The sequence below is a fragment of the Pygocentrus nattereri genome, chromosome 1 (genome assembly GCF_015220715.1).
Source record: "Pygocentrus nattereri isolate fPygNat1 chromosome 1, fPygNat1.pri, whole genome shotgun sequence".
Taxonomy (NCBI): domain Eukaryota; kingdom Metazoa; phylum Chordata; class Actinopteri; order Characiformes; family Serrasalmidae; genus Pygocentrus; species Pygocentrus nattereri.
The window spans coordinates 44,725,634-44,745,979 of record NC_051211.1 but is presented as its reverse complement, the minus strand read 5'-3'; the positions used below and the strand labels follow the sequence as shown (position 1 = coordinate 44,745,979).

Sequence of the window (20,346 nt, the reverse complement as noted above, 5' to 3'; positions counted from 1 at the left end):
TTTGAGCCATTGCTAAAGTGTAACCGTCTCTGGGTAGGATGATTTGCTGTATCTAAAGGTGGGCAGTGTCCTTCACCATCTCAGCATCAAGAGGGCCATCCAGGTGCTGCGGATCAACCGCTATGAGCCCAACTGCCTCCGCCGCAGACCCTCCGACGAGGTTTATGTCCCTCACAGACACATCCCTATTCACACACTAATACATGCAAGTCTTTGTTTTTCTGGATTGCTAAGTTGTTTCCATGCTGTGTGTGCAGAATAACATCACACCAGCAGAAGTGTGTGAGTGGACCAATCACAGAGTGATGGAGTGGCTGCGCTCAGTGGACTTGGCTGAATATGCACCCAATCTCAGAGGAAGTGGAGTGCATGGTGGCCTGATGGTAAGGAGAGGAGGGGGTTTGGGGAGCAAGCAGGAGAAGAGTGGGAAAGGAGAAGATAGACATGTAGAGAAGGAAAAAAATGAGTATTCAAATTTAAACTTTTAGTTATCTTTTCTCACTTATACATTCAGTTTACAACAGCTCTGTTATGTAAATACATTAATTATAGGTAGTTTCTTATTAAATTACTTTTCCATTGGATTTAAATTCTACATCAACAGATTTCCACCTGCACTTCTCACTGTTCTGATTGTTTTGATGTCAAAATACATGGCAACAAAATGTCAGGCTGGCTTATGTTGCTGAAAAACAAGGCTGTCTGCATAGCCATAATTGACATGACAACTACATTATAATATTTGAATCATAATAAAAATTTACTTACAACCAAAGTGATGAGGGGGAAAAATAATATACAATGTGAGGGTTTCATGGCATATAAGCCATGAGGAACCTAGGAGGGTCAAAGATGGTGACCGTGAGCCTTATATGTGGCAAATCTACAATATAAATTTTTTTTTTTTTTTTTTTTTTTTTTTTTTTTTTTCCCCTCTCCTCAGGTTTTGGAGCCTCGCTTCAACGTGGAGACCATGGCCCTCCTCTTAAACATCCCATCAAACAAAACCCTGTTGAGACGGCACCTGGCAACCCACTTTCACCTCCTGATTGGTGCAGAAGCACAGAGACTCAAGCAGGAGTGTTTGGAGAACCCGGACTACACACTGCTCACAGCCACAGCTAAAGTTAAGGTACAGGCTACTTTCTGCTGATGGGGCTGTTGCACAGCTGAAAGATGATGTCTTAGTTGGAAGTGAGGGTAAACAGTGATGGACAAAATGTGTTTGGATGCATTTAAAAAAAAAAAAGTTACAATTGAACATATCAGGGAAGAGACCTCCTACTGCAGGAATTGGATGGTGGGAGTGTTTTTGTTTGGCTTGGGGTGTTTTTTTGCTTTTTTTGCTTTTTTTTTTTTTCTTCATTGTTTTTCTGATGGCCATAATCTTCCTGTCTTCCTGCCCCAGCCAAGGCGTCTGTCGTTTGGTGGGTTTGGGACATTGCGGAGGAAGCGGCAGGAAGACAGTGAGGAATACGTTTGCCCCATGGATGTTCAGATGCCCCAGAGCAGCAGCTTCCATAGAGGTCTCCGCATGTATGAGGATGAGCTGGACCAGTTAGAGCAGGTTCTAATGCTTCTCAGTCTGATCATCACAAAACCAACACCTGCCTTACTCTAGTGCAAGATGGGCTCTTATAATGTCTAGTTATATGACGGCCCTGTTTACATTTGGAATTTAAAGTCCTGGATTCTGATGTTTTCCCTTGTGTACTTTCCAGTCAAAAAAGCCACTTTTTCATTGTCAGGAAACAACAAATATAAAATCTGTCAGTATTTAGTTTGTCCACTCTTTGTGCTTCTACTGCCACTTTATCTTCTCTATCCTTCTAATCTTAAGCCAAACCAGTTCAGTTGTATCCTTCCAGCAAAAGCTGTTCCCAAAGGAACATTATGTTCATTCACACAAGCAACTACCCAAACACTCCTTAGCTGACCTTAGCTTCTCAAAGACTTGATTCTGTCTAGTTTACTGGTTATGCTAGATATCACATCTGATGGTTTCTCCGGATGTATAAAATCTTGTTTTCTGTCTTTTTAGATGGAGGACTCTGAGGGCACTGTGAGACAGATAGGAGCCTTCTCAGAGGGGATCAATAACCTGACCGTAAGATACCAAGCTAATCATGCTCACACTTTAGAACTGACCATACTGTTTTATTCTTGGTTTATATAAATTGAAAATAAAACTTCAATACATGGCCAAAAGTATATGGACACCTGACCATCACACCTATAATCATTAGACCAGTCAAGTTGACACTTGCCTTTTGCGCATAGTGATCTTATGTTTGCATGCAGCTGCCCAGCCACGGAAACCCATTTCATGAGGCTCCTGACAAACAGTTCTTGTGCTGATGTTTCCAGAAGCAGTGTGGAATTTTTTTTTTTTTTTTTTGTGAGTGATTTCAGCAGAAAATAGGTGATCTTTACAAGGTTCAGCACTTGGCAGCCCCACTCTTTGTGTAAATGTGGACTGCTGCTTTTTGTCTAAGCTATTGCAGCTCTTCGATGCTTCCATTTCACAATGATACCACTCAGTTGACCAGTGTCAAAACCAGGAAAGAGGGCAGAAATTTCACAAACTAACTGGAGGCAAAGGGGGCATCCTGTGACAGTGCCATGTTTTTGTTTTTTTTGTTTTTTTTTCCCCCCGCTGAGCTCTTCAGTGTGACTAATTCTACGGCCAATGTTTATGGAGCTTGCATGGCTGTGTGCTTGATTTTATGCACCTGGTGTGGCTGAAATACCTGAACTTGAGGTATGTGAGGGTACACATACTTTTGGCCATATAGTGACGTTAGAGGCCATGTTCTTTTTGAAAGTAGCAGCTTGTGTGAAAAATACCCAACAGTGTTTATACTAATCTGATTTTCTAAATTACATTTAGCCAGTCTGTGCAAGAGCTTTTTGGAGTGTTTTAAGAAATTAGTCTTGAGTGGGATCCTTGTTTGTTGGCCTGTTTACTGTGCATGGATTGCTATTTCCACAGCACTGAACAAAGCATCCATTTAATGTTGTAATTGAAAGAACTTGCACAAGCATGTAATTGAGAAAGTCCCAGCTGTTGGACCAAATTTAACTTTGTATTTGTCAATAAATGGGGCAGAGGTGCAAGTGATAAAATATAACCACTCATCTATGCATAGGGTCCATTACCTCAGGCCTATTAGCCATTATCATTCTTCAAGGCTCACTGCTCTTGGTGTTGATATCCTCTAGAGCATGCTAAAGGAGGACGAACTCTTCAAGGAGACATCTTCTCACTCTCCTGATGCCACCACAGACAACGAGTCCAGCGCGTGAGCAACCAGCCTGTCTTTCACCAGCTTAACCAATCACTCTGAAACTGGCTGACACCTGGAGCTCCAAATGTTGTAGTCTGCTCTACAGCCCAGTACTGTGACCTCTTACTTTTAAAAAGCATACACAGCGCCACCTGTGGAGAGAATCGCAGCTTTCCAGTTCTATAAGCCTACTGTGGTGCTATATGAACCTTCATAATGCCAATATATGTCAGCAAATACGATCAAAAGTATTTTACAGTTATAGTGTTATTTATTTGCCTTTTACCATCTGCAGTATATGCAATGTTTCAGTATTTATGAGAAATGGTGCCAAACAAAAAAAACCAAAGACTTCAAATCACAACCAAAAGACGTTTTATTAATTATTTTTCGAGTGGTTACTTAGCGCTTCTCTTTCTTATTCCTTTGTATTTTACTGTACACTTTGACTCCTGCATATCTTTGCATGTGTTATTTTGTACTGAATGTGGACACTTGGTACAGGTAAAGTTCATTGGGAGGGGGAATGGCATTCTCATTGGAAGCATTTAGCCTGCGATTCAGTAACGGTTATGCCTTAATTATGTCAGTAAATGCCCCACTATTCACTGTTTTATGAGTTTATAAAGTCAATAAAAATGTGTGAATGTTCTTAGTCCTTCACGTTTATGGTACTTTTACTCACTTCCTCAAACCAGTAGTTAGAGACACTTAAAAGGCCACAATTAATGTACAATAGCAATTCTAAGTGTTAAAACCCCTTATTTAACCCCTTAAAACCCAGGCTTATTAAATCCTAGTTTATTATTCAGTAATGACATGGAGAACAATGAAAACTGGCTTATGAATGTTATTCATGTGTAATGAAAGTCTATTTTGTATAATGTCTTTTTAAGGGGTTAAATAGTGGGATACTATAGTGCACTGTACTTTGCAAAAGTTAAAATGCTTATCAAGTACAAGTTTGTTTTTCAGTGTGAGGGGGAAAAAAAGCAGAAAAATATTAAACAATGGCACACAAGCCTCAACAGTTTATGATTTGATTTCAGTATTTAGTGCAAGCAACTTTTTCTTGATTGTAGCTTCAATTCTTTTCAGGAGGTTTGCTTGTAATTTTTCAAAAAGATCTGCATGTTTTTTTCCACAGCTTCAAAGTTGAGTCTTAGAAGTTGGTTGCACAATCCAAGTAATCCCAGTTGTGAAAACAGTCTGTAAACTTTTACTCCACATCTCAGATGTCTAGTTTTGTTATTCTAATGCAATTTCATTAATATTTTCCCCCTTCACTATAACAGCTGCTCATTCATTTAGATCCATAGCACAAAGTTGTTTTCCCACAGAGGAAGGCTGGACAGAAGCAAGATGAGAGAGGGGAGAAATTCAAGCTCTACAAGTTAAAAGTATTAGATAAGATTTACGCTAAGACGGAGTCATTTGGATAATTGCTTGTGTGAATTTTAAGGTCTCTTTCAAGAAATGTCAGTGTGATCTTCAGGAACAGCTTTTGTTGGGGGCTGTAACCAACCAGGTTAAAGATTTAAAGGACATAAGAGTTGGAAATTCAAATTTTATGGTGGTCTCGGACTTTTGCACAGTACTGTGTCGAGATTTGTCATTTTGATTAAAAAAAATAAATATAAAAAAAAAAACTACTATACTGATGCCTCATGGTACTTTGCATAGGTGCTCTTATAGAATGTTATCTGCCTTCCACCATTATGGCTTTACTTCATTCACTCTTCACTGCACACTTTACGCAAGCTTTCAAGTGCTGTATTAGTATAGTGCGTCTGCAAATACGACACTAATACCAAACAGCCTTAGTCAAGTTGCTTCTCAAACTCAAATTTTGATGCCATAGCATGTTTCTGAGTCATAACATTGAATGGAGCTGCTTTATTTACTGAGCCCCATTCTTTTTCAAATGTGTTAAATATAAAAACAGTAATGGAGGAACATTCCCCATTTTTCCTTTACAATTCAGTAAACCTTCTCAGTAGATTTATAAAACTGGCCCTAAACATGCCAAAAAAATCTCCACTTGACAAAATGAAGCATATCCTTTTATTTGTGAAACTCGATGTGCAACAACATACAGAATGTAATTAAATGCCGGTACACTTTTAAAAGGTATTAAAGCTTATTACACAGAATCGTATTTTTTTTTGTATTTTGACAACAAAGCGAGCGGTTTCTGTGTTTAAATAAAATCTCACAAAAGCCAGCTGCTGCGGAAAGCCTGGGCCTTCACTGTGGTGTTTAATGTGTGCCGTGCATGGACGCATTTCCATAACATCAGGTTTTTAAGAGTGAATTTTATCTTGCTTTGAAATAGATATTTTGTCATGCTATAAGGTAAGTTATTAAGGCACTTAAAAAAAAAAAAAAAAAGGTGGACAAGTTTATTGTTTAGGTGTCATAAAAAGATGGTGAATACAAACGCAAACCCAGATACATGTCCATTACTGAAACAAACAAGAACTTAAATTCCAGAACACTGTAAATACTTTTCTTCAATCAATCAGTGTTCAGTTTGTATTTTAAAAATGCATTACATAATAGTATTAATTTAGCATATGTATAAAAAAAGTGCAAATAAAACCAGTTTTGTAGGGAGAAACAATCTATTCCTTTTTCCACATTGATACAGCTAATCTAACCTCTTTACATGTGGTTCATAGATTCCTTGATTGCATATTCAAACAAATTTGGTGATGGCAATGACGCTGGACCTTTTCAGTGTAACAGCCTCTTAACTGGGTCCCAGTATTTTAGTGCGTTTTCTAGAAGGCGAAGCGCCTGCTTGGAGAATGGCCCACTTTGTCCAGGTTTGGGTTGCAAGCAAACTGGATCATGGGAGGAGGGCCACACATGAGGATGAGCGTGTCGTCCCCGGGGAGAGGAAGTCGGTTCCGCACCATCTCCTCACTGATGAAACCCTGGCTGAATTCCCAGTCTGTCACATGCAGATTAAATGAGAAGATCAGTGATTACAAATTAATCTTGTGCAATCAGTCCTTTTAACTGCGATTGATGACTTGTTGAGCACCCATTGCTAATAGGTGTATAAAATCAAGCACACAGTCAACCAATCTCCACTCCCACAAAGTGGCAGTGACATGAACTGTACTGCAGAGCTCACTGACTTTAAACATGGTTTTGTCACAGGACACCACCTTTATCACAAGTCAGTTCAGAAACTTCTGTCCTGATGGATCTGGCTCAGTTGACCAAATGCTACTATTGTGAAATGAAAATGTCTAGGAGCAACAGCAGTGTCCCTGAGCATAAAGCAAGTGTGAAGGAGCTTCAGCGACCTTGTTGGGCGTTAGCAGCCTTGGGGTGTTAAAATATAATGCACTGTTGTCAAGATAGTGATTCAACTGTATTTTGGAATGTTCTAATAAATTAGATAAGTGGTTCTCAGTCCTGGTCCTGGAGTACCGCTGGCCTGCATATTTTAGAATTCCCTGCTCTCAACAAAGGCGATGTAACAAATGTACTGATACCCTGATCACATCAGGAAGGGATTGTGTATGTCAGAGCCGGGAAAACACTACAAGGCTGTGCTACTCTATGTCCAGGACTGAGAACCACTGGACTAGAATTATGTCTTCAATATAATATTCAATAAAGTACTGTAATAATGCACCAACTGCATAGCATTCTTCAAGCTCTAACAACCAAAAGCAGACCTAACCTGTACCTTCTTATACATCAAAAAATCTAACAGTATCTGGAGTTGTTTTAAGGAACTATTAAGGCTATTTTTATACATTTCTATAAAACTATGTGAAGTTTTATTTCTTTCATATAGCAGTTAATTTTTCTTGAATTCAGGAAATTAAAACACTTCAACTGAAGGCTCTACTTACCCTGAGGAACCTTGTCAAGGGTGTACCACAGGTTGAATCGGTCTGGGTGACTGACCTGAATTTCCTCCAGCTCTGGGCGCAGAAGAATGTCTTTTTCTGACTGAGTAGATAGGGAAAATAGTTTACTAGGAATAATTAAAGGATTAAATATAGTGGCAGGCTATTTCCATGAGGTGCCATAAATGCTGCCCACAGATATTTTTTTCCAGACTTCACTCTCTGTTCTAATATCAATTTCTAAAACATAATGGCTTACCTGGTTTGCAAAAAGCAAGTAACACACTGTCTGGTCTTGTGGATCCTTCATTATGGCTCGAATGATCTGTAGCATAGGGGTAACACCTGGAGAGTGCACAGAAGAAACCATCAAGTATGCCAATGCATAAGGAAGATGTTCGTAAATCTTACATGTCTTTTTTGTGGATAATAACAGCATACACCAGTCCACTGACAACTGGATGTTTTTGCAGGAAACTCAACAAAGAAGACAGACAGACAGACAGGCACTTTATTGATCCCGAAGGAAATTTAGCACTAGAAAAAGTATTGTGGAGAATCAAGGATGAAAATATGATAAATATTGATAGAAATATGAAAATAAATAGATTACCTGTTCCTCCTGCAATCATACCAACACGTTTGGTATTCTTAATCACTGGGGGTGACTTCTTGTCAGGTCTGATGGCAAAACATCCTGAGAAGTGACAGTAAATAATTAAGGTTACTCACATAAGGTACTCACACACAATGGCTACACCAAAAAAAAACAACAAAAAAGAATGAACAAAGCACAATTTCCATGCATCAGAATCATGTTGACACCGTGCACAGACGGGCAAAATAAATATTTCTTTGCTTTGAGTAACTCTTCACCTTTGCCCTGGTAAACTAGCAGGCCACTTGGTCCTCTGAAGTCAATTGTGTCACCAATCCGAAGACTGTCCAGGTATTGAGACATCTTGCCACCTTCAGGGAACTTTGGGTGAGTATTCTTATAATATATCTAGAAAAGAAAGAACAAAAATGGGAGAATGCTGCAGTGGTTTACTGAATATGAATAAGTAAACAGTTTGAAACTTCTGTCATTTGTGTGAGTTTATTTACAAAAGCAGCCAAAATTAAACTGCCTATAACCATTTTCCAATCTCTCTTCATGTCTGAGTATTAAACAGCCTATTTTGTTACTGAGCCTTAAGGACTTATCTATGTACATGATCTTTATTCTGACTGGCTGTATTGTATTGTGCCTGCACAAATGCAGGACTGTTTTTGCAACTTAATTTCTAAACACAGTCGTGAAAGTCCTAAGCCAAGTTCTTCACAACTGACTAAATTACATGGTAAATTCTGAAGAACACAGCACCACTGGATGGATGGATGGATGGATGGATGGATGGATGGATAGACAGCACCACTCTCTTAACCACCACCCTTAATCTAATATCTGCTTCAATCATTTTTTCTTTATAAATCTTGTGAAACAGTCAAGTTAACCACGTTTCAGAATCATTCAAGTTATCAAGTTTGGTCACTGAATTTTTTTGTACTGAAAAATCTCAATCATTTGGATAGTTAGAAAGCAAAAAAAAAAAAAAACAGGATCCCAGGATCAGCAGTGGCATTGTTTTGGCAGTTCCTGACAACCTACCTTAACCACCAGATCCACAAAGCCCTTATCATCATCACTGGACACTGGAGTATAAGGCCTCACTACAAGGCTACCATCTATTTTTGCAGACAGGTAGATGTGTTGACCTGCAAGCATATGACATAACAGATAAATAGACAGTCATATAGAAGGGGTACAAGATCAGTCCAACAGTCGGCTGCAGTCAAATTCATGTTGAACATACCCACAGGAAGTCCCAAAACATGATCTGGAGATTTCAGAGCGAAGCGAAACTTCCTAGTATCGTGACTAATAATCTAAAAAGAAAAATGAGCGAACTTTCAAAAGTTTTGGTCAGCAACAAAGCAAACATTCAAAAAGACAGTGATTTGAAAATATTGATAAATACTGAACATAATACCCACCTCTTTGTCCACTAGGCGCAAAGGGTACTTGACAGTGGGGTCCTCAAGGGTTATGGCAGGTCTTCTCTTGAAGCCTAAAAGCCTCATGATTAAGTCGAAGATTCCGTCAAAGGCATTGCGAAAAAACTGCAGGCATTAGAACAAAGTTTGTCTGATACAGGGTAGCATGTTTAAACATTCACTACATGGCCAAAGTTTGTCTACACCTCCTCATCTGTTCTTTTTTTCTCCTCTGATAAGAAGAGTATTAATAGGGAGTTTGCTCTTCTGGGAAGGCTTTACACCAGATGTTGAAACACTGCTGTGAGAATTTGATCAAACAAACAGCACTGCATCTCATGCCAAAAGTACAGCGTAGTGCTTTACCACTCCTGAGAAAGCAAGTCCACTGCCCAGCCCTGTGCTGCGGGGCTTTATACCCCTCTAGGCTCATGTACAGCCACTCCAGAGCGTCTGATTCTATGATTCTATAGGCAATGCTTTTCTATAGAGATTACACAAGCTGTTTGTGCAGTTGACTGTATATGTGACCAATATGTGCAGCTTTAAGTAGCTGAACTAACTGATTAGAAGGGATATCTACATAGCTACTTTTGCACATAACGTTACAGTGCACTAGCAATCTGGAGAACGAGACCAACGTTACTGAATACGGTCTTGTACTGCAGCACTTGAGCTCTCGGGCAGGGTGGAGTATTTATAAAGTTACTAAGACTATTGGCGCATAGGTCACCAAACACATCAAATATTAGTACTCGTGTTTCAAACGTGTTTAGCTTTGAATATAATGAAGAAAATTAATGAATCCCTGTTTCTGCTACTGAACACAGGCTGCATGTAAAAGTGACAACCACAGAACTTGCAGTGGCTAAACGGCTCGGTCTGAAAGCTGCACAGCGTCTTTAATGTAAACAATTCAGCTTTAACTTACTGTTTTACCAGCCATTGAGCTAACGTTAGCTATGCTGTTTAACTGGTGCCTTAAACTACATCGCGGTTATGAGGTTATGGGGTTATTAAGGATCACTGCCAGCAGGCAGCAAGCTGCTTTTAACTTATGCTAACATCCCTAATAAGAATAGACAGCTACCCTACTAGCCACCTTACACTAACGTTACATTCATCTGCTAAGGCAATACATACCCTGAAAATGAATGACATCCTCTTTCCGTTACTGGCTAAACACGACCGAAGACTCGATGTGGTTTTTTATGATTTAATGCTTTCTTCGCGCAGCGTACTAAAACTTTCCAGACGGGCTGGCGAACTGTCAAAGCTGCAGCCTTAGCTTAGCCAGATAGCAGCTCCTGCACGTAGCTTCCTTGTTTATTTGAGGGGCGGTGATGTCTGATTCGTGAACGAGTCGTTCTGTTGGGCCGGTTCTTTTCAATGAAACGGTCGAACTGATTCTAAAGCCCAGCCGATTCCAACTATTCTGCAGCCTTGTGTTAATGGAGGATTGCTACGATACTACTCATCCGGTGCCCTCCACAGCACGAAAATGAATCAGCTGAATCCAACAAGTAGCTATTTGTGTCTGCAGCCCGAAGAACCGGTGGGCGTAACGAATGTGCGGAGACACTGGCAATCATTTCTTGCATTGACCAATCATATAACAGATGGGCTGTGCGTGTGTGTGTGTGTGTGTGTGTGTGTGTGTGTGTGTGTATATATATATATATATATATACACAGTTGTTTTATTCCTGACGGTTCTAATTGTCTTCAGCGTGGCTTTCATGAGTTTCAGCAGTTGCCTGTTTGTTTTTTCTGAGAATGAACCAGACTGTTTTATCGTCGTGCTTTTATTTTGAAGTTTCCATATTAAACGACCTTGTATTTAGTCTGACAGCGTTAAGTGTGACTCTTGTTGTCCAGCAATACGTGGGTCGCTGACGGCGTTAACAGGCTGGCGGTCCCTGTCAGGCTGAGACTGCAGGTCTGCAGACTGACACTTAGATAGGGTTAATGCAGAAAATGACGGACAGCTCGTTCTAATCTGCGGTTGGCCAATAGAAAATGTGATTGACAGCCAAGAGTAGTTATTTAATTGGTTGATGCAAAAACTAATTGACAGACTCCCGCCACCTGTTCCCTCCCCTTTAGGGCTCCGGCCTGCAGCGTTCCCCTTCTCGCTGAATCGGACGTGGGACTGATGGAACCGAGCGGGTCCGAAGAATTGAATCGGTTCGGTAAAATGAATCAAACGCTCCATGCGAGTTGAGGAGCCGCTCCCCGAGACGACGCCAAAGATTATCTGACAGCACGCCAGCATGGAAAGCGCAGATCTATGCCATCTGTTGCTATCTATCTATCTATCTATCTATCTATACATATATATATACATATATATATATATATATATATATATATATATATATATATATATATATATATATATATATATATATAGAGAGAGAGAGAGAGAGAGAGAGAGAGAGAGAGAGAGAGAGAGAGAGAGAGAGAGAGAGAGAGAGAGAATAGAATGCCTTTATTGTCACTATACACAGTACAATGAGATTAAGAGCAACTCCATCTCAGTGCAAACACACAATGTAAACAAATGACATGGAATAGAATGGGGAGGGGTTGTGCACAGTTCTATGCGTTTTGTATATATATGTATATGAAATAAATATAGAAACAAAATAAAAAACTATGTTTTTACAAGATATAAATATGGAGATATTTACAGCTGTATTGTATGTACACTAAATATTGCACATTGCTAAGTATTGCACATATTCCAGTATAATGTACATACATGTACAGTATGATTGCACATTTCCGTATGCAGAGTATTGCACAGTAGCTGGTAATGGAGTCTGGGAATAGACTGGTATGTAGGTGGTAATGGAAGTCTGGGGATAGACTATCAGTGCATCTGTGAGTTGAGAAGTGTTATTGCTTTTGGGAAAAAACTGTACTTAAGTTTGTTTGTCCTTGATCTGATGCATCTGTACCACCTTCCTGAGGGCAACAGGTCAAACAGTACAGATCCGGGGTGCGAGCTGTCCATTGTGATGCGTTTCGCTCTGCTGACGCAGCGGGAGGTGTAGATGTCCATCAGGGATGGGAGAGGGCAGCCAATAATCTTCTGTGCTGTCTTTACTACCCTCTGAAGCCTCTCCCTGTCTGCCATGGTGCAGCTGCCGTACCACACTGTGATACAGTACGTCAGCAGGCTCTCGATGGAAGAGCGGTAGAAGGTCAGCAGCAGGTTGGAATCCAGGTTGTGCTTCCTGAGGACTCTCAGGAAGTGTAGTCGCTGCTGAGCCTTCTTGATGACGGCTGTGATGTTGTCTGTCCAGGTGATGTTGGTAGAGATTTGGACTCCGAGGAACCGGAAGGTGCGGACCCTCTCCACACACTCGCCGTTGATGGACAGGGGGTCTGGGTCAGTGCTGTGCTTCCTGAAGTCAACGATGATCTCTTTTGTTTTCTTGGTGTTCAGAGCCAGGTTATTCTCTGAACACCAAGCTGCCAACTTCAGGACCTCCTTCCTGTAAGCTGTCTCGTCTCCTTCTGAGATGAGTCCGACCACTGTGGTATCGTCAGCAAACTTGACGATGAGGTTGCTGTCACAGGCCGGACTGCAGTCATAGGTGTAGAGGCAGTACAGGAGGGGGCTCAGCACACAGCCTTGTGGTGAGCCGGTGCTAAGCATACGAGTGGAGGAGAGGTGGGGGCCAAGTCTCACAGTTTGGGGCCGGTCAGTCAGAAAGTTCTTGATCCAGGCACATGTGAGGGGGGGGGAGTCCGAGGGTGCCCAGTTTGGTGATAAGAATGTCCGGGATGATTGTGTTGAAAGCAGAGCTGTAGTCCACAAAGAGCATTCGGACGTAGCTGTGCTGCTGCTCCAGGTGGCTCAGTGCAAAGTGGAGAGCTGCTGCTATGGCGTCCTCTGTTGACCTGTTTGCACGGTATGCGAACTGGTGGGGGTCGAAGTCTGGGGGCAGAGAGTCTTTGATGTGCTGATGTACCAATCTCTCAAGGCACTTCATGTTCACCGGTGTGAGGGCCACAGGGCGGTAATCATTAAGGTTGGTGATGGTAGACTTTTTCGGCACTGGTATGACTGTGGCTGACTTCAGGCAGGGCGGGATGATGGCTTGGGCCAGGGAGAGATTGAAAATCTTGGTGAAGGTGAGGGCGAGCTGGTGGGCACACGTTTTGAGCACCTTGCCGGGTACTCCATCAGGACCAGCAGCCTTTTTGGGGTTCACTGCCAGGAGCACCCGTCTGACATCGCGCTCCTGTACAGTGAGTGGAGTGGTGTGGAAGCCGGGTGGGGGTGGAGGTCAGGCAGGAGCAGAAGAGTGCTGCTGAGATGCATCAAAGCGAGCAAAGAAGCAGTTCAGCTCCTCTGCCAACGGTGCACTCAGTACTCCTGCTGTCACATCACAGCCTCTGAAGTTTGTGATGTTCTGTATGCACTGCCACACCTCCCGTGAGTTGTTGCTGGACATGTGGGACTCTATTTTCCTCTTGTAGTCCGCCTTGGCTTTTTTAATCCCTCTCTTCAGGTCAGCTCGAGCGGCCGCTGTACATAGCTCTGTCGCCTGACCTGAAGGCGGCATCACGGGCTCTGAGGAGAGAGCGGACCTGGCTGGTCATCCATGGTTTCTGGTTTGGGTAAACCCGGATGATTTTGTCCACAGTCACATTTCCGATGCAGAACTTGATATAGTCCAGCACCGTTCCTGTGAATGTTTCCAGTTCCTGGTGTTCAAACAAGTCCCAGTCTGTCTGTTCAAAGCAGTCCTGTAGTTTTGAGAGTGCATTGTCAGGCCAGGTTGTAACAGTCTTTATGGTGGGCCTAGTTCTGTGCCTTGGGGGGGGTAGGTTGGGCAGAGCAGAAGGGAAAGATGGTCTGACTGTCCGAGGTGGGGGAGGGGTATGGCTCTGTACGTGTGCTTAATATTCGTGTAAACATGATCCAGAGTGTTCTCCCCCCTAGTTGAACACTTTACATGCTGGTAGAATTTCGGTAGTACTGTCTTCAAGTTGGCACACGCACACGCACATATACAGTGGGTTGCAAAAGTATTCAGCCCCCTTGAACTTTTCAACCTTTTGCCACATTTCAGGCTTCAAACATAAAGATATGAAATTGACATTTTTTGTGAAGAGTCAACAACAAGTGGGACACAATCGTGAAGTGGAACGAAATTTGTTGGATATTTTAAACTTTTTTTAGAAATAAAAAACTGAAAAGTGGGGCGTGCAATATTATTCGGCCCCTTTACTTTCAGTGCAGCAAACTCACTCCAGAAGTTCAGTGAGGATCTCTGAATGATCCAATGTTGACCTAAATGACTGATGATGATAAATAGAATCCACCTGTGTGTAATCAAGTCTCCGTATAAATGCACCTGCTCTGTGATAGTCTCAGAGTTCTGTTTAAAGCGCAGAGAGCATCATGAAGACCAAGGAACACACCAGGCAGGTCCGAGATACTGTTGTGGAGAGGTTTAAAGCCGGATTTGGATAGAAAAAGATTTCCCAAGCTTTAAACATCTCAAGGAGCACTGTGCAAGCGATCATATTGAAATGGAAGGAGCATCAGACCACTGCAAATCTACCAAGACCCAGCCGTCCCTCTAAACTTTCAGCTCAAACAAGGAGAAGACTGATCATAGATGCAGCCAAGAGGCCCATGATCACTCTGGATGAACTGCAGAGATCTACAGCTGAGGTGGGAGACTTTGTCCATAGGACAACGATCAGTGGTACACTGCACAAATCTGGGCTTTATGGAAGAGTGGCAAGAAAAAGCCATTTCTCAAAGATATCCATAAAAAGTCTCATTTAATGTTTGCCACAAGCCACCTGGGAGACACACCAAACATGTGGAAGAAGGTGCTCTGGTCAGATGAAACCAAAATCGAACTTATGTTTGGCGTAAAAGCAATACAGCTCATCACCCTGAACACACCATCCCCACTGTCAAACATGGTGGTGGCAGCATCATGGTTTGGGCCTGCTTTTCTTCAGCAGGGACAGGGAAGATGGTTAATATTGATGGGAAGATGGATGGAGCCAAATACAGGACCATTCTGGAAGAAAACCTGTTGGAGTCTGCAAAAGACCTGAGACTGGGACGGAGATTTATCTTCCAACAAGACAATGATCCAAAACATAAAGCAACATCTACAATGGAATGGTTCACAAATAAACGTATCCAGGTGTTAGAATGGCCAAGTCAAAGTCCAGACCTGAATCCAATCGAGAATCTGTGGAAAGAGCTGAAAACTGCTGTTCACAAACGCTCTCCATCCAACTTCACTGAGCTCGAGCTGTTTTGCAAGGAAGAATGGGCAAAAATTTCAGTCTCTCGATGTGCAAGACTGACAGAGACGTACCCCAAGCTACTTGCAGCTGTAATCACAGCAAAAGGTGGCGCTACAAAGTATTAAAGCAAGGGGGCTGAATAATATTGCACGCCCCACTTTTCAGTTTTTTATTTCTAAAAAAAGTTTAAAATATCCAACAAATTTCGTTCCACTTCACGATTGTGTCCCACTTGTTGTTGACTCTTCACAAAAAATGTCAATTTCATATCTTTATGTTTGAAGCCTGAAATGTGGCAAAAGGTTGAAAAGTTCAAGGGGGCTGAATACTTTTGCAACCCACTGTATATATATATATATATATATATATATATGTGCGTGTGCATGTGCGTGTGTGTGTGCACAATACTAGCTAAATAGTTGGCATAGTTATATAACTATAAACTTCAAATCTAATGACATTAATGTGTTGGTATTGGCTGTTACAGTCTCACAGTCATTGTGATTGACTTTGTAAACACTTGTAAAAACTGTGTTTCTGTCAAACAAAACAGATTGCACATGCCAGGATGCGCATGTCGTCTGAGTTTTATATTTAATGCTGATAATTGTAACATTGTGTGAAATCTGAAAGTTTTCTTTGGGCATTATTTTGCCCAACACTGTTTTACATTACACCAATAAAGCCATTTGATTTTGATCACATGGTCTCGGAGGAACTTGTTAGCTCCAATGACACATCAGATCCAGAAATGAACACATAAAAACTTGATATTGTCCCAAATTACCTGAACTTATACTGTTTCAGCGTTTTTCCACTGTTGAATGGTGAAAGGCATTTACTTATTGTAATATTCATAAATCCATAAAACCAAGTCACAGTGCAGAACAATCATATCATTAAGAGATTGGTTTATTGAAAAAGTGACGGTACAGGTCTCAAACGTTGACAGAGGTACAGGTTGGGCCCGACAGTAAATGAATTCCAGCCATGTTTTATTGAACCAGCGTTCTAAAATTGAGTAAAACCTCTGGGTAAATGCAAACCTCCAGTTTATATCCTGATATTTGTGTGGTATCATAACTGTGACAGACCTGTGATGATCTATTCAGATTCATTAAAGGGTTAATAATGAATGTTTTGCACCAATAAACTGAAATATATTACACAAATAAATGTGTACAGCCAGAACATTTTGTGTTTTAAATATTTCAAAAAAAAAACAAAAAAAAAACATCTGTCATCTGGTTCAAATGTGTCAGGGCTTCGTTTGTCTGGGAGGCTTTGTTTCTTCCATCACTGTGTTTAACTGACTATCCACCTCTGTCTAACTAACAGGCCATTTGGGCATCTGAAGTCACCAAACTGACTGTCCAAGAGACATGCTGCCACCTTCAGGCCTTCAGGAAATATATTTGTAGTACATCTAAAAAAAAAGAAAGAAAGAATGTCATCATTTCATTAAAATGAAGCCAAGAACAAAATCGTTTTTGACACTTTTTTGTGAAACAGCTGTAAACGTTTAACATGTTGATTTACAGAACATTTTAGTCCTTACTGAGTTAACTGATTTAATCAAAATCAGTTCAGTTATTCCCATTATATACTGCACGCTTCCTTAAATAAAACCCACCAGGTCCATAAAGCTCTTAATGATTGCTGGTCACTGAAGTGTAGGGCATCACTCTTTTCTCTGGTTTTGTTGGATGACCTGCAAGCAGAGAACAAAAAAAGTAAAGCGGCGAAGCCAGACAGACCGAGACCATATCAGTGCATCTCTGAACTGTAGCTGACTATACAACCTTCGAAAAGTGATCCAGTAGAAAATAAAAGTGTGAGCCCAGCTCTCTTCCCACTGAAAAAAAATGTATAACATGGTAATTATTACAGTTTAAGACCAAAAAATATATATATATACAGGCTAGCGTTAGCTATTCATTGACCTATGAACATTTAACACCTTCAGTGCAGAAACTCATCACAGCATTTTTTACTTTTGGTTTGGTTTATTGTCCGTGGTTGGTTGGTGTAGTGGTTAACACCTCTGCTTTCTACACTGTAGCCTGGGGTTCAATCCCCACTTGGGTAAGCACCCTACACTATACCAATAAGGGTCCTTGGGCAAGACTCCTAACACCACCTTGGCCTTCCTGTGTAAAAATGATCAAATTGTAAGTCGCTGTGGATAAGAGCGTCAGCCAAATGCCGTAAATGTTTATTGGCTGTTGTTATTTATTGGCTGGTGTATCATTGTCAAAGCTTACAGTCAAGAGACACCTTTGTGAATGTAAATACAGAGGAATTACTTCAAGATGCAAACCACTGGTCACAAGAACAGGAAGGCCAGATTAGATTTTGCTCGAAAATATCTAAAAAAAGAGCTCAGCTCTAGAACAAGAGTCACAGCATCTGTCTAACATGGTGGAGGCAGTGTTATGGCATGGGCCTGTATGGCTGCCAGTGAAACTGGGTCACTGGTGTTCATTGACTATGTGATTGCTGATAGAAGTACAGAGTTATACTTTCCGCTCAGAGTCAGTCAAATGTTGCAAAACTGATAGGAGAGGGCTTCACAGTACAGATGGATGACCCAAAACATAAAGCAAAAGCAACCCAAGAGCCTTTATAAGATTCTTTTTAATGCATGTAGTAACTGTATGTTTACTAGTAATTTGCACGTAGCATGTGCACCTTGTCAAGCTAACCACCCCTAAATGCTGCTTATTTTAGGCTAAATTCAACACCATTACTCACTTCATCCTGGTACCCAGGGTTCAACCCTGTTATTCAGTTGTTTTGGGTAACATAATCTTAACACATTTCATTTAATATTACCAGAAGTCTAAACTTGGCAATGAAATGACATTTAAATTAATAATGCAATAAAAAGTGCAGTTTTTATGTGGTTAGAGAAAAAAACTCAAACTTCTTCATTTGTAAATTTCTAAAGCACTTTATAAATATATGCATTTCTTGATAGACAATAATGAATTAAATGTACACAGGCTTTTAAATGCCATTAATACATCTCCCTAAAAATTGGTAACAGCCAAAAGCGATAATTTGCTCTATTTTTTTCAGGTCTATTTTAAAGAAAGAACAGCACTGTGAGATCTCCATCTCCAGCAGCGTTGAACAAATGTTTTCAAACATTTATATTCTTGGGCTAAAGTCCTTAAGCTGACCAAGTTGCCTGACTATCTGGAGTATTCGCTGTTTCATGAAAATTCCTCTTCTCCAATCTGCTCCAGTTCTCCAGTCAATAAACAATCACTCTTAATATCACATCTGCTTTGACTGTTAGCTTTAGCTAATGGTACAGAACAAAAAAAGAGCCAGGGCCACCTACGTGGATGAGAACTGTGGAGAGGGTGAAAGCTGTTAAGTGGATGGGCTAAAACTGAAAATGTCCCAAAGTCTCTGCACATCTAGATTTATGGTTCCTAATAAATCAGGAGGTCCTGCAGGGTTTTAGTTTCAATTACCCAATTAACAAAGCTTATTAGCTCATTTAAAAGGCTTATCAGCTAATTAAATTCACAAGTAGTGTTAAAAAAGCTAAGTCATGCTGATTGGCTGAGCTACATTCACCACACATCATATCAAAGTTTTATATATATATCCAAATGGGGCAAAAAATGTTATTTACATCTAATGTAAGTCCACCCCATCCATCCATCCATTATCTTCCGCTTCTCCGGGGTTCGGGTCGCGGGGGCAGCATCCTAAGCAATGAGGCCCAGACCTCCCTTTCCCCAGCCACTTCCACTAGCTCTCCAAGGGGGATTCCGAGGCGCTCCCAGGCCAGCTGGGCGATATAGTCACGCCAGCGTGTCCTGGGTCTTCCCCAGGGTCTCCTCCCAGGTGGACTTGCCTGTGACACCTCCCGAGGGAGGCGTCCAGGAGGCATCCTAACCAGGTGCCCGAACCACCTCAGCTGACTCCTCTCGATGTGAAGAAGCAGCGGCTCTACTCCGAGTCCCTCCCAGATGACCGAACATCTCACCCTCTTATGTAAGTCAATGTATTGAAATCATTTTCAAAGTAATTTTGGACCATTTCTGTTAGTCCATTCGCCATGAATCACAGCTGCGTCATGGTGTTCAAATGATACAGAAGAATACAGAAACAGAAAAAAAAGATTTTTCATGGACAGTGATGCTATCTAACTGCAAAGCATTACAGTTTTGTTCATTGCTTCAGATTCAGATTGTATAGCCATTATTTCATATACTGTGTTAATGTACCACACAACATCAACTTGCTGATTCTTCTCATATTCTTCTTATATTTAACAATATTCAAAACCAGTTCATTCAGCTGCAAGTAGAGACCTCTGGGTCAGTGGTGGTATTTCTGGTAGTTCTTGAATGTTACATTGTGTTTACAGCGGTTAAACATAACATTCATACTGCAGGTGTAGCCTCTACTTCAGCTGACCAGTTTACATGCTGACCTGCCAGCATATAAACAGTTAAATAGCCATACAGACCAAGAACATATCAGGGCTATTGTTCTGTCCTTAGCTTAGCAGGAGTTTAGTCTTAGTTTAACTTAGGTTCCGCTAAACTTCAGGGGTTTAGTGCACTAATCTTGATTAGTCTGTCAAAACAAGCATGAGACCCCCCTGTCTAAACTGTTGATAAACTAGGTACACTTCAAATTAGAATTAAACTAGAATTAAACACATACATAAAGACATACTTCACTATTTAACAGTACTTTAGTGGACTTTTTAAAAATGTGCAATTATTAGGTTTCATTATATTATAATGTAGTATAGCAGCTTATTACCTGTTGCTGAATATTACAAAACAGATCTAAAATCTGAGCCACATTCAAAGTTGCATAATTTAT

The 20,346-nt window shown here is 41.0% G+C and overlaps 2 protein-coding genes across 3 annotated transcripts in view; one reads left to right on the top strand and one right to left on the bottom strand.

The window, feature by feature from the left end:
* The window catches only part of ppfibp1a (PPFIA binding protein 1a), a 40,722-nt gene extending 36,780 nt beyond the window's left edge, over positions 1 to 3,942 (top strand). For both annotated transcript variants that reach the window (XM_017695855.2, XM_017695853.2), the window contains 6 exons: positions 38 to 160; positions 258 to 383; positions 944 to 1,132; positions 1,409 to 1,567; positions 2,042 to 2,107; positions 3,223 to 3,942. In XM_017695855.2, coding sequence (XP_017551344.1) covers positions 38 to 160; positions 258 to 383; positions 944 to 1,132; positions 1,409 to 1,567; positions 2,042 to 2,107; positions 3,223 to 3,306 — 747 coding nt within the window. In that variant the 3' untranslated portion in view covers positions 3,307 to 3,942. The remainder of the gene's footprint in view (positions 1 to 37; positions 161 to 257; positions 384 to 943; positions 1,133 to 1,408; positions 1,568 to 2,041; positions 2,108 to 3,222) is intronic.
* A 1,395-nt stretch (positions 3,943 to 5,337) lies between these two features.
* Positions 5,338 to 10,695, bottom strand: LOC108426405 (NADH-cytochrome b5 reductase 3-like). The gene is made up of 9 exons (XM_017695852.2): positions 10,340 to 10,695; positions 9,197 to 9,322; positions 9,016 to 9,088; positions 8,811 to 8,917; positions 8,036 to 8,165; positions 7,773 to 7,856; positions 7,419 to 7,504; positions 7,163 to 7,262; positions 5,338 to 6,243 (listed from the first exon to the last, which is right to left on the bottom strand). Exons 1-9 carry the CDS (start codon positions 10,355 to 10,357, stop codon positions 6,071 to 6,073), a joined length of 897 nt encoding a protein of 298 aa, XP_017551341.1. The 5' UTR covers positions 10,358 to 10,695; the 3' UTR covers positions 5,338 to 6,070.
* Between the last annotated feature and the right edge of the window lie 9,651 nt (positions 10,696 to 20,346).

What these genes read in the sequence shown, in the direction of transcription:
- LOC108426405 (XM_017695852.2), bottom strand. An exon ending in TGTTTTGGGACTTCCTGTGG is followed by an intron (nt 8,918 to 9,015) that starts GTATGTTCAACA and finishes ATATGCTTGCAG; the next exon opens with GTCAACACATCTACCTGTCT. An exon ending in GCTAGTTTACCAGGGCAAAG is followed by an intron (nt 7,857 to 8,035) that starts GTGAAGAGTTAC and finishes GTCACTTCTCAG; the next exon opens with GATGTTTTGCCATCAGACCT.